Source organism: Erigeron canadensis, chromosome 8 (assembly GCF_010389155.1).
Source record: "Erigeron canadensis isolate Cc75 chromosome 8, C_canadensis_v1, whole genome shotgun sequence".
In the NCBI taxonomy this organism is placed as follows: domain Eukaryota; kingdom Viridiplantae; phylum Streptophyta; class Magnoliopsida; order Asterales; family Asteraceae; genus Erigeron; species Erigeron canadensis.
Genome location: NC_057768.1, coordinates 34933588 through 34947400, shown reverse-complemented (window position 1 = coordinate 34947400; position 13813 = coordinate 34933588). Strand labels below are relative to the sequence as shown.

The window sequence follows — 13813 nt, the reverse complement described above, 5'->3', positions numbered from 1 at the left end:
TTTCTTGTCATTTTGTTTATCAATTCCCGAGTGTCATTTGGAGACCAACCTAATGGTTCTTCTCCAAAACAAGAGGAGACTAGGATTTTGTCACTCAGAGTACCTACCTGCCTCAAGTAACTTGCTCCAGCCACTAGTAACGTACACTCTAACCCAGTCGGGTTATTGCTCTGAATTGATGTCTTCAGATAAGAGATTAGAGAATCCAGATCTTTGTCATTCCAATTACCAGGGATGTTATAACCTGCAGCATTATCAAGGACACTTGTAATTCATACCTTTCTTGATCCAGAGGGTATATCATCCACACCTGCAAATAACGGATCAATATATTAGTTTATATTGTTGCTTTTATAATCTGTGACCTAAGAAATTTATCAAAGTTGGGCGTCATTATAAAAAACTAGACACATGACTTCCACACCAATGTTAATATTACTAAGGGAAAGTAATTGTCATGAAACCTCAGTAGATATCAAAAAGACTAAAAGTTTGGATTGACTAAAAGAATCTACTAAGAAAACCTCAGTAGATATCAAAAAGACTAAAAGTTTGGATTGACTAAAAGAATCTACTAAGAAAGAAGAAGCAGGCTTAAAAACACGTCAGTCACAAAAGTAATCCTACCAATGGTATTAGCTATAACATTATCATTAACATCTTCAAACATCGATTAGAAGGATATGGTTCGGTTATTTATAAAAAACCGGAAAAAAATAAAACTGTTCAGTGCCGCCTTCCGCGGGTTTTGAGCCCCAATAACTCGATGGTGTGTGGGGGAGGTTATGATGTAGGCAGACCTTACCTCTACCTGAGTAGAGAGGCTGCTTCCATTTTTCTACCTAAATGGTAGAATAGGCCCTCCAACCTTTGCATGAGATGAGAATCGAACTCATAACCTCTTTCTACAGAGGTCAGGGTATTTACCACTGATCCAACCATGCTGCTTTTAACTGCTCAGTGCCGTCTTCCGCGAGTTTTGAGCCCCAATACCTTGACGGTGTATAGAGTACGTAGGCAAACCTTACCTCTACCTAAGTAGAAAGGATGCTTCCATTTTCTATCTTAGAATGATAGCTAGTATATATCCTAATAATACGTTCTATCTTATAAATACAAAATTAAATTATTAATAATATATCTAATTCAATGTAAATTTATTAAGAATTTTAAAAATAGTATATTATTATCATTTGTTAAGTTTTTTTTAGTAATTGTTATGACACATAGGAAAAAAAACATGTAAAACTGTCACACTCAAAACACATCTAATATTGTCATATTTTAAATTAAATATTTAGAATATGTTTTATCTAAAAAGAATATATTATTTCTAATAGTGCAAAATAAGAATTTGATAACAATAAAATAAATAAAATGATAGTGACCTATTATGCTTTTTTAATATTCACATACCGTTAAAAATGTTAAAGTTTACAACTTTGATGGACATATTATGATTTTATAATATTCACATATCAGTAAGCATATCTCAGTTAGATAGAAATAGTTTTAAAAAATATTTAGAAAATCAAAATTTTAATATATAAATCAATTTTTAATTAAAAAGTATAATAGACTGAATTTTAAACCGCAAGAAATTAAAATTATGATAAGCCTCTTGAACACGGTCTAAAATTTAATTGGTAAACAAAAAACAATCATAAATTCTTGATGCATGTATTAAAAATGCTAAAAGAGGGCCAAACAGTAAAATGGCACATAAAGCAAAAATACAAGTAAAAGGTAATAAAACAAAAATGTTGGCAGAACAAACTTAAAAGGGAAAGTACCTTTGGAGAGACTACTCATGATCACGATGGATGACCGAGCAGTTATGCGAAATGTGAAGCTTAATTGTATTGCAGAAGTAGTCGTAGTATATTAACTGTTGAGATAGAGATGGAGAACAGTAAGAAGTGAAGTGGGCGGTTGTATAAAAATAGGGAAGTGATTTTTTTTTAACTTCACGTTTCACTTCCTCTAAAATAACTTGTAATGACCTTTTTGTCCTTATTAATATTTTTTACAAGCCATTAATGTTATCCTTTAGAGCACATCCTTACCTACACCTATATTGAACTAAATGCCTTAAGCATACATTATTGTTCATTTACGATTGACTAATCACCGCCTTTTTCTTATTTCCTTTCTTTTACATATGATGATGATTTCAAGATAAAAAATACACACATATCACCTTTGTGATTAATCACATTGTTTCAAGCCCATGGCCAAAAACAATCGGGTTTTCCAAATGGTGATTTTGCTATTGGGTTCTTTAACAATTTAAACGGATAACACTTATATGCTTGCGCAATGTGGCGGTGATGTTGGTAGTGATGCATAGTGGTGGTGGCAACGACGGGCAACGGGTGGTGAAGACGACAATGGTGGTGAATGTAAAAGTAATTGATTGTAAAAGAGGTAGTGTAGTTATTTACAGGATTGAAGGATTTATATTGTAAATTATTTCATAAAGGGTGTAATATGTATGTTAGGATGAAGGATTTATGCTATAAATTATTTCATTAAGGGTATTAGAGATGTTTAAATTAATGAATAAAGGAAATGAGTATTTTAGTTTGTTTAATTCCTTATTTGAGATTATTCCTTATAAGATATTATAGATTATAGATATTGGGATTTTGTTTTTTTGGTTTTTTAACCACCAATTCCTCTAGTGAATCAGCAGTATTGCAAGGTGATGGCAATTTTGTTCTTTTGAATAATGTTGTTTGGCAATGCTTGGTATTCCATCAGTATTCAATACACTTCTTTAAGTCCATTACAAATTTACTATTTATCAATACTATTTGTTAGTTATGTCAATTTGCAATTATCAAGATTAACACATGTAAAGTTTATTGGCTATGATACGTATCTCATATGAAGTGTTTATGTTTTGCTACCTATCTCATATGAAGTGTTTATGTTTTGCTAGAAATAGAAGACGGCTTGAGGTTTATCAAAGAAGAGTGTAGGGTGAATAGTTGCATGAAATCTAAAGAATATAAAAAGGTTGAAATTATTGTTAAGGGCAAAGAGCCAAAGACACTATATAATTACTATCTATACTCCCTAATAAAACATATTGGACATCTATTTTAGAAAATTAAACACATTTTTCAGTATTCCCATAGTACCCTTATACCCCTATTAAACATAAAACCCTTATATACTCTCTTTTCCCTCATTCTTTCTAATCATTACACGCTCTAATCAACCTTCTATCGGTCTCTGTGCCGCCCTCTTTCTCCACCGCCTCCTTCGATCTTCACCATCGCCTCCGTTTTATATTGCCCTTGCCTTCTAGCCGCCGCAACGCGCGGACACTATGCTCGTTGATATTATAAATAGATGGAGCAAATGAACAGTGCCAAATCCAATATGATTTTGACACGTGGCTCCCGTGTTGTCTAACCATCTTCTATTATATTTGTTAAAGCTAACTTGAACTGTTGACTTTAACTATGTTCATAGTGTTAAAAGCGATTTATATGTCCTTTATGCTTCTGGTTTTTGTTGTTTGATTGTAGAATTCAAGCCAAAATATGCACAATCAGGAGTCTGGCATTCAATCTAAATTCCATTTTCTTTAATGCAGAGTACAAAGTATTTCTACCAAACTATATAAACCAAAAAAGATTACAGTGCAAATTAGGTAATAGTCTTACATTACGCTAATAAATAATGAGAACCATTATGTCATGGTTGAATTACGAAGAGAGTACCAAATGCCTGTTATTACACTTTAATTTATTGGAATTTTCATGACATTAATCCGTCCAAAGTTAGATGGAAAACCATGTTTAGGTTGTGTCTAGAACTATTTACTCAATATTGTCGTAATAAAAGTGATTTTGTCTATAAAACCATGTTTAGCACGTTAGAGAATTGTAAATACTTCCTCTATGATGAACAACTATTAAATTATTCATCATTGCTGGAAAAAGAATATTACTCAATGTTTTGACTCTAGGGCCTTGGCTAAAGCTAAACTGCAAAAGTGAACTCATATGACAAATTTATTGGGCTCGGCCCAAAAGTTCACCGATACTGCTATTATTGTGGGTTGACAATTTGACATAAAGCAAACTTAATATCATCATTCGAAGTCAAATTAGGAAATAAAGCCTTTTCCCAACCCAATATTTTATGATGAAAAGAAGATAGATTACTGAGAGATTCACGAGATTTTGTATAAATTTTTGCTTATCGGCCATCGGGTGGTGGCAAACAATGATGCTTGCGTTGCGGCCCATATCCAGTACCAAGTTTCTTATTTAGAATTTCTAAATACAAGTTTGTGGATGATAGAGGTAATCTCAAATTTTATAGGAGTATTTCATAGTGAATATAAAATTTGTGAGAAAACTTGAAAATTTTATAGGAATATTTAATTTACATCTAGACCCCTCAACTCATCTTGTTTACATATTACATATACAAAGATTACAAACTGACAATATAATTCTTATTTCTAACAATTAGGTTATTAACATCACCATTTGAAAATCACCTTCTGCATTTTTGTGTATGCTTCACCAAAAATGTTTCTATTAAATCTTAAGAAGAAGAAGAAAAAAAAGAATACAGAATCAGTTTTCCAAGCAGTAAGCAATCTTTAAGTCCAAATTAAATTAAAATACATAAAATGCGAAAGACGTCCAAAGCATGAAGATGGAATCACATAAAGTCATTAATCTTATATTTGCACTTTTCTTCCTAGCTTCTTGCTTATAAGTAAAGAGTTCATTTTCTCATTTGTTAAAGTTCGTATTTAATATCTCATTTTCATCAACATAACTTGGTCACGATTCATCAGATTCTAAGAGAAAGTATATAGTTTGTATCTTGGGAGACAAACAAATAAAAAACTACGAGTGTGTTAAAATCACCCCTCCATATTTTTTTCTCTTTTCAATCCGGCCCGTAAGTAATAATAATCAAGTTTACTTATAGCTAGATGATTACTTGTACGTTACTAGCTAGTTGTAACAGATCTGTTTTCGTCACATACCCGAGTATTAATGTTTGTTAATCATAGGAAATATACGTGCATAAATTAATGATGTCGATTTGGGGTCATAGTCTTTCAATCTAGGAAGTATGGTACATATATAATAGAACCAATTTCTCAATGGTGGGTTGTTTTTTCATTTGTAACGACCCGTGAACCCAGCATGTGCACCCTTTTTTCTTTGTCCACTAAAAACTAATCCAGATTTTTGTATATACGAGTCATATGTCCGCAAAATGAAGCAGTTATAGAAGTAGTGGCGCGGGATGGTGGCGGCGGCGAAGGCAGCAGTGGTGACGGGTAGTGGGGCGACAATGGTAGTGAATGTAAAAAACTAATTGATGTTATAGGAGGTAGTGCAGTTATTTTAAGGATGAAAACTTTTATATTGTAAATTATTTTGTTAGGGTATTATAAGTATATTAGATAGATATTTTTAATTTAATGAATAAAGAAGAGGGGTAATTTAGATACTTTAATTCCTTAATTGAGATTTTATAAAAATGGTTGTTCTTTTATATAGTACTAGTCTTCAAGTCCGTCCGATGGACGGATGTCTCAGTATATATATGTATATATATATATATATCAAAGGTAAATATCAAAATAATAAATAACAAAACAAGTAAAAAATAACAAAATAAATTTAAAATAATAAACCATTTGTAGTAAAAGAAAATGTCATAATCAAACTATAATTGACAATAAACTAAATTTAAAAAAATAAAAAATAACAATAACATAACACATATCAAATAATAAATAAACACGAACAAAATACCAAAAATAATATTTTTTTAGACAGTATTTTATATGTTAAAATTTTTTTAATTAATTAAATAATTAAAATCTTTTCAAGTTGATGGTTAAAAATATATATAAATTAAGTTTATTCCGGGACTAAAAAGTGTAAATTAATGAAATATTAATATAAATTCTAGAATAATTAGGAGAGAGTGACACATGATTTTTATTAAAGAACAAAATCTCATGTATTAAAGAACAAAATATTATCTGCATTTGCTTAATTAAAGAACAAAACCCGTCATGTCTAAATAAAATCATGTGTCAATACTCTCCTAATTAAAGAACAAAATCTCATGTATTAAAGAAAAAAATATTAATAAAATTTCTAGAGTATTTTGAGGGTCTTATAGTATAAAATTCAAAGACTAAATATGCTTAATTAACTAAACTATTATTGACACATGGTTTTTTATTCTTTCCCTTTCTTCATCTCAATCCTTCAATTCTTAAACATTTTTAGGCTTTATGTAAACTTTAATTAGTCATATGAATCTTATAAAGTTGCAAATAACAGCCAAAGTTACGTACGATTAAGCATCACAAAACATTACATCGTTTACATACCATAAACTAACTAATTGTATGTCAAATTGGTATACATGCATATTTAATGAATGAATTAGTATATATAGCCGTCTTAATTATACTAATAATCGTATCTCGATCTCGATCTATATATATATATATATATATATAGATAGATAGATAGATAGATACTTGTATATGTACGTATACGCTATGTGGAAAAAGACACCCATGCATGCATCTAGTAACTTCTTAACCTAAAAATAGATTATATATCGTTGATCACTAATTAAGCTTATATTATCATCATGCACGAGGACGGACATGGGATGTTATGTGTATATATAATTATATATTAAGGGTGCATGGGAAAAGCAATATATATATAGCATACGACTCCGTGAAGGGGCAGTCTTTGTCAAGGAAAGCTCAGTCATAAACAACCAACAAAAATGGTTGAAAAATCACAAGATGATGAAATACCACCTATCAAAAGAAACAATTTATTTATAACATGCATATATATTTATTAGGAGTATTTTTTATTTTTATCAATGTAGATGTGCATGTGAAGCTTCAATAATTTCTCATGCAACCAAAGAGTGGGGACGTGGGGTCCTTAATTAATCAACTCTTCAGCCAGCCCTTTCCCTTTTGTTCTCATGCCAACCTCCAACTCTTAGAAAGATTCTCAAACCCCTCTACACTTCTTTGTGTGTAGAGATTAATAAACCATGTCTATTAATAATTTTCTCCCATTCTTCTTCCTCTTTTCACTTTTTTTACATAATGCATCTTCTTCAGCTATCGCCTCGAATTCCGACAATGGTGGTCATGGCTTTGTAGATAGGCAAGTTCTCAATTTGAAGAAACTCAAGTGGAAACGTGAACAAAATCATAATACAACTAAATGCTTTCCTCAAAGATCAAGTTAGTACTTCTTCACTTATCTTTTTATTCTATACGAGTATATATCTTTTTCGCAATATGTAATTAAAACAATTCACCTTGCATGAGAAATCCCACTTTTCTGAACCTTTAATTCAATATCCATTTCCGCGATAGTAGCTTAGTGGCGGGGACCTACAACATAGATATGGAGGTCTAGGGTTCAAATCCCGTCATGTCCTTTTAACCTTAGTGTTATACATACACGGAGTACTACTATTTACATTCTCTCGTGTTGATAGGGGACTTGGACGGTTACCCATTTAGACTAGCTAGAGCTATGCATGGCATATAAGTTAGGAAATAAGGGGAATTGTTAGTGGCATTCCTGGTTTTATCTAAGGTCTTAAATTCGATTATCAAGGATTGTAAGCCTTGAGATTTTTCCTTCTGAATACTTGTAACGGTCCTTGATCAACATCTTGTTGTCTAGATACATACAAGACTTCACTATTATACCGTGAGATTTCCCTTAATTTGTATCCCAACTGAATGTTTAGGGGAAAAAAAATTCCCTATAAGGCTATAACTAATTCCTATAATTTTCATACTTAATTAATTAGGTACAATGTATAAGGTGATTGGTGTTCTAAAGTATATTTTTCATATTTAAATTAATACAACTACATAAGGGAATGTTTGACATTGTATTTTGAAGATAAACTTGTGTAATGGACAAAGGTGATTCTGCTTTATGATATCGCAATAATGAACAAGAATATATATATATATATATATATATTGAAAAGTTATTTTTAAGAACTCTTTTTTTTGCGAGAACCTTTAAGAACTTTTCAAATCAAGCCCAACCGATGACTATTCTTTACATGAAAATTGTTTTTTGATTGTTTTCTGAATACCTTATGTGTAATTTTCTGATTACATGTGATTGACTTGCATACATGTGATCATAGCAATATTCGTGCACATGTGATCAATAATCCAAATCTCCATATAATTGTATAACGGATGATAATCTATGCCTCCACATAATTATAAACTTCAAAATTACACATAAGTTATTCAGTAAACAGTCAAAAAACAATTTTCATGTAAAGAACAATCATTGGTTGGGCTTGATTTGAAAAGTTCTCAAAGGTTCTCGAAAAAAAAAAATTCTCAAAATAACTTTACCCTATATATATATATATATATATATAAGATGCTGATTTCAAACTGATTATTTGACTCTTATAAAAGTTGATAATTTATGTAAACAATCAAAATGAGGGAAATCCTAAACACTCCATAAGGCTCATTTTAATGTTATTTTCCAGGAACAGAAAAGAATGTAACTATATTAGAAGTGCATCACAAGGACTACTGTTCTAAAACCAAGTCAAATTGGAACCAAAGACTCCAAAAACACATACTTTCAGATCAAATTCGGGTGCATTCGCTACAATCAAGGATTAAAATTGCGCTTTTTAATGGCTTTAATCAAGAACTTTCACAAGCTCAGATCCCTCTTATATCTGGAGCCAAACTCCAGACTCTCAACTACATTGTGACCGTTGGCTTAGGCAGTCGCAACATGACACTAATCGTGGATACAGGGAGTGACGTCACATGGGTCCAATGTGAACCGTGTGGTTCTTGTTATAGTCAACAAGAACCTCTATTTAACCCAACAGACTCTCCTTCATACAAACCAGTTCTATGCAAGTCAACAACTTGTCAAGACCTCCAATCTGCCACTGGTAACTCAGGAGTTTGTGAGGCTAACTCTACAACTTGTAACTACTATGTTAGCTATGGAGACGGGTCGTACACAAAAGGTGATCTAGCTAGTGACAGCATTGTACTTGGTACCTCAGCAATCAATGGTTTCGTGTTTGGTTGTGGACGGGTTAATGATGGACTGTTTGGGGGAGCTTCCGGGCTTATGGGACTTGGAAGGAGTGCTCTTTCATTGGTTACTCAAACTAATGATGTTTTTGGAGGAGTTTTTTCTTACTGTTTACCATCAGTGACAGATAAGGGTTCAGGGTCACTAATTTTAGGGGATGAGATTTCAGCTTACAAGAACTTTAGCCCGATTTCTTATACTAAGTTAATATCCAACCCATTGCTTCCTTTTTACTTTCTTAACCTCACAGGAATCAGTATAGGAGGGGTATGGTTACAAGACCCAAGTTTCGGTCAAAAGAAAATGCTAATAGATTCAGGAACCGTTATCACAAGGCTTTTTTCCTCTGTTTACATTGCTGTGAAGTCCGAATTCTTAAAACAGTTTTCGGGTTTTCCAAAAGCTCCAAACTTTTCAATCTTGGATACTTGTTTTAACCTCTCTTCCTATGATCAAGTGGAGATACCTACATTCAAGCTACATTTTGAAAGCAATGCTAAGCTTACAGTCGATGTAAACGGATTACTATACTTTGCAAAGTCGGATGCATCTCAAGTTTGTCTAGCTATTGCAGGACTATCGGATGAAGAGGATATTGGCATCATTGGTAATTACCAGCAAAAGAACACAAGAGTTATATACAACACTAAAGCCTCAACACTTGGATTTGCTCAAGAAACTTGCAGTTTGGAATGAAACTGCAAAAGGGACAGATTCATTCATGATTGTTGTGAATATTATATCATTCAAAGAATTTTATATTCAGTCATTGGGTCATGGTATAGAATATTAATACCTATGCAATTTATGATTTCAGAGTGTTGTTTAACTTATACAAATCTCGTGACTTCAAATCAAGTATGTATCATACAATACATATATATGAATATACATACACACACATATGATAATGTTTACCAAGATTTATGAAATATAAAAGATAATGTAAGTTGTCTTACTTGATAATGAACCATATTTTGCACAGAAAAATGGAATCTCCAGAGGTGTTGCATATACAAGTGTAGTAAGTACAACAAAAGGGCCTACTTGGAATTTCTTGGTTCATGAGCTTATGATTCGTTTGTAGTATGGTCAGAACACGAGACAAGCTGCGGAAACAAGCATTCTGCTTCATTCCAAGTTGATTGGATCTTACTGAAAATTGTTTCAACTTGTGAACATTTGGGGTTAAGAAGGTCATTTCCATGACTCATACATTAATCAAGATCTTTCCCCCATCAAAACCGGAAGCCCCAATGGTTGTCATTTTTTCTTGACTCGTCAACTAGTGAATATATACAAAGATGATGGAAGAAGATGCATTTGTAGCTTATCATTTTATTCGATGTAATTCAACATTATTGTGGTCAGTGCCGGATATTCGTAAGAGGAATTCTAGTGTATCATCTAATTGGTTAATGAGGGCAGATGGTAGTGGAATAAAAACTCGAACGAGAGCAGTCAGGGAAGAGATATTTAATATTCGGTTTACTAGTTTTGTTGTTCTATGCCGAGTTTTAAAGAAACTTATACAAGTGATCACTATATATCATTTTTGCAGAAGCATATTCGAATGCAGTCTTACAACTGTTACTATATTTGTCCATAAAACACCATATAATTGATGATCAGCTTCTACACTATTAGTAAAGATTTTTTTGCAACTTCAAAAAGAACACTTCTTTCTTTTGTTTCTGAATGCTAACAAGAACACTTCTTTTTTGTTTCTGAATGCTAACAAGACACATAATGATAAATATTACATAAACCACAATATTTAGCTTTAGTGCTTCATACATTAGATAAATTTCAGTTTCCCTTTGGCTACTGATTCTTTTGCCTGTTGAACATGACACAAAGCTTTCTGGGTGCCGGTCAAACCAATACACACATCGGCCCCTAAAGTGACAGCAAAATAAAGATAAATGGTGCAAAGGAAAGCAAGGAGTGCAAGGGCAGTTAATAGGAAGCGGTGCCGCCTGATTACAGTGGAGAAGCTACCCAATTCATTTCCGGTTGGGTAATTCTTTCTTGACGAATTTGAAGAAAATGCTGTTTGAGTTCTCCGGTGAGGAGAAGTGATTACACCGTCTAGAGCCATTGACTTAATGCACTTGGGTGTTCAATGGCGGCACCGCAGCATAATCTGCATAAACTTTAGTTCAAGTTGACGGCGTCAGGTAAAACTTTGAAATGGACAAGCATAAAAGAAGGCAAGAATCGTGGATGTGATATGTGAATGAGCAATGTACTTGGCAGGATATAGATAACTAAACAGTGGATATGATTTTTTTTTTAAATGTAACAGCCACTGAAAAGGGATATAAAGATGGTACATCATCCAGAACAAAAGATAAGCACATATCAGGAATTATTTGTTAACCATTTGTGAAATACCATAAGTTCAACTTGCTATGAACAAAGGTAGAAATCAGGTGTACCAAAATCATACCAATATATTAAAGTGATTATTAGTCTTCGAAAGGGTACACTTGAATTTGTCCCTTTTTACCGTTGTGTAAGCCGAATAACAAAAAAGACAGATAAAATCCTGTTGACTAATGAGAATGATGCGGTAACCAATGGGAAAATATTGCACTTGTTTTAGGTAGAATTTGAGAAGAAAACTGTTGTACTTGCATTGTAATATATGAAAAGATGGTGATTTTATATATTGCATCCAATAAGGCACATAAATATATAAATAGATAAAACTGAATATGATGATCATCACAGAACTACGTATATGGATCAGATTAGTAATGTAATAGAAAGATTGAGAACATAATTGGGAATTACTAGTACATATTAGTGTATAACTTCCATAAAACTATAGTATTTCTACAAATTTATTAGGACTTTGATAAGTATACCCAATGGATTACATAGGCCAGCCCTGCCTAATACCACATAGATGGAATCCAAAATGTCTAATCCTCTACTAAAATAGTAAAATGAGCTATGTTACTTAAGAGGGATGACAAAAAGGGGTAAAAGGGCTAAGTAATGCAAAAAAGGCGTTCCAAAATGCTAGACGAATGTCAAATAATGATACTACTTACGGTCTACGGATACTGTTAATTGAGCAATTCGAGTTTAGTGAAGCTAACCAAAGCACCAACACAAAATTTGCTAATGTCAATTTTGACCACCAATTTGCCAAATGGGTGATCTGAATGTCAACTTAGGGTGACAGAGTTGCTACTAAAAAACATCGATAAAAAAAAAATACCCAAAACTTATAATCCCAATCGATTCAAGTTGTACAGACTTAACTCCATTAATTAATACCCATAACATAAAACACATCTTTATATATGTCGTCCATTGTTCATTAGACTCTTTCTTCCAGCACCTCTATCACCAATATATATGTATATATATATATAGATATAGATGTGCAAAGGAAAAAAAAAAAGAAGAAATATCTGAACACAAACTCTCCTAAAAATCAGATCTATAACATTAAAAAAACAAAAGAGAAACTTTGATCTAAAAACATGTTAAAAAGAGAAAGGTAGATGTGACATACCGGGATCAGAAAATGATGCCGCCAGAACACTAATGGTAATTATACGTGTACTGGTAATAATAATATGAATGAATAAATTTGTTTTATAAATCGGATAAACAAAGGGGACAAATATATTTTTGCACTATACACTTTAATTGACGACTAGCGTGATTGTAGGCAGTAGGCACGGCCCACCGAAAATAGGAATTTTCTTTTAAAACTGTACAAGAATAATAATAAGAATTATTTTTTTTACTTAATAAACTTAAGAACTTAATTATTCAGTTAAATTTTATGTTTTTATTTATTTAATAAATAAAAATAACTGTCAATTACTTAGATTTAATTTAATACATACATAAATTTTTTATTCATTCAGTCACTTAATACACTCAACACATAATGACCTAAAAAAGAAACGGACCCTAAGAAGAATAAGAAGAAAGTACACCTATTTTTAGATGTACACTATAAACGTGTTTCATAATATTATATAAATACTTTAAAGCATATTTGATTGTGTACAAGTGGTGTATAAATGTTTGGTGAAACTACTAGACTAGTAGTGTATGTATGCTTACACATTTGAAGTTAAGGTTAACCAAACATGTGACTCATGTTTTTCCTAACAAATATTGGACCACTTAACTTTACTTTTATTAAGGTAATCAAAGGCTCAGAGCATATAGATCATGAACTTGAGTGCAACTACAAAGATGGTTGGAATGGATTAATCGGTTCAAAAGTACAAACCCTCAAACAGGAGATCGTGATCTTATTATAAGGATCAGACTATGAGAGCTTCATTATTTGGCTCGTTACCAATAGTTATTTCTCGATGAGAGGGAAGACCGAAAAATCATGATGTGTATTGTTTGATAGGTTTATGTAAGGAATTGATATTAGTACAATTGTTAGTTATATTACTACACCACAAGTCACAACTATGCACTAAGGTTTGTTTGTGATAGTTGAGGTATGTTGTGATAGTTGTTATTGTGGTTTTTTTTCGAACATTCAGTCAGTATGTAACATCAGAGAAACCTCACCGTATAATGGTGAAACCTTACACGTATCCTAGATAACGAGATGTTGACCATGAGCCGTTACAAGTATTCGGAGGAAAAAATCTCATGACTTGTCATCC

At 32.2% G+C, this 13813-nt stretch overlaps 2 protein-coding genes across 3 annotated transcripts; one reads left to right on the top strand and one right to left on the bottom strand.

Moving 5' to 3' along the window:
- The first annotated feature begins 7031 nt into the window (after window positions 1-7031).
- Window positions 7032-9991, top strand: LOC122578773 (aspartyl protease family protein At5g10770). Its single transcript, XM_043750805.1, has 2 exons — window positions 7032-7285; window positions 8581-9991. The coding sequence occupies exons 1-2, from the start codon at window positions 7090-7092 to the stop codon at window positions 9846-9848; spliced, it is 1464 nt and encodes a 487-aa protein (XP_043606740.1). The 5' UTR covers window positions 7032-7089; the 3' UTR covers window positions 9849-9991.
- Window positions 9992-10788: 797 nt separating this feature from the next.
- LOC122578774 lies at window positions 10789-12796 on the bottom strand. 2 transcript variants are annotated; one of them, XM_043750807.1, is made up of 2 exons: window positions 12685-12796; window positions 10789-11298 (listed from the first exon to the last, which is right to left on the bottom strand). In XM_043750807.1, the coding sequence occupies exon 2, from the start codon at window positions 11251-11253 to the stop codon at window positions 10951-10953; it is 303 nt and encodes a 100-aa protein (XP_043606742.1). In that variant the 5' UTR covers window positions 11254-11298; window positions 12685-12796; the 3' UTR covers window positions 10789-10950. The 2 variants fall into 2 exon arrangements, with proteins under 2 accessions (XP_043606742.1, XP_043606741.1); XM_043750806.1 differs by having other exon boundaries at window positions 10789-11307; window positions 12685-12794.
- Window positions 12797-13813: the final 1017 nt, after the last annotated feature.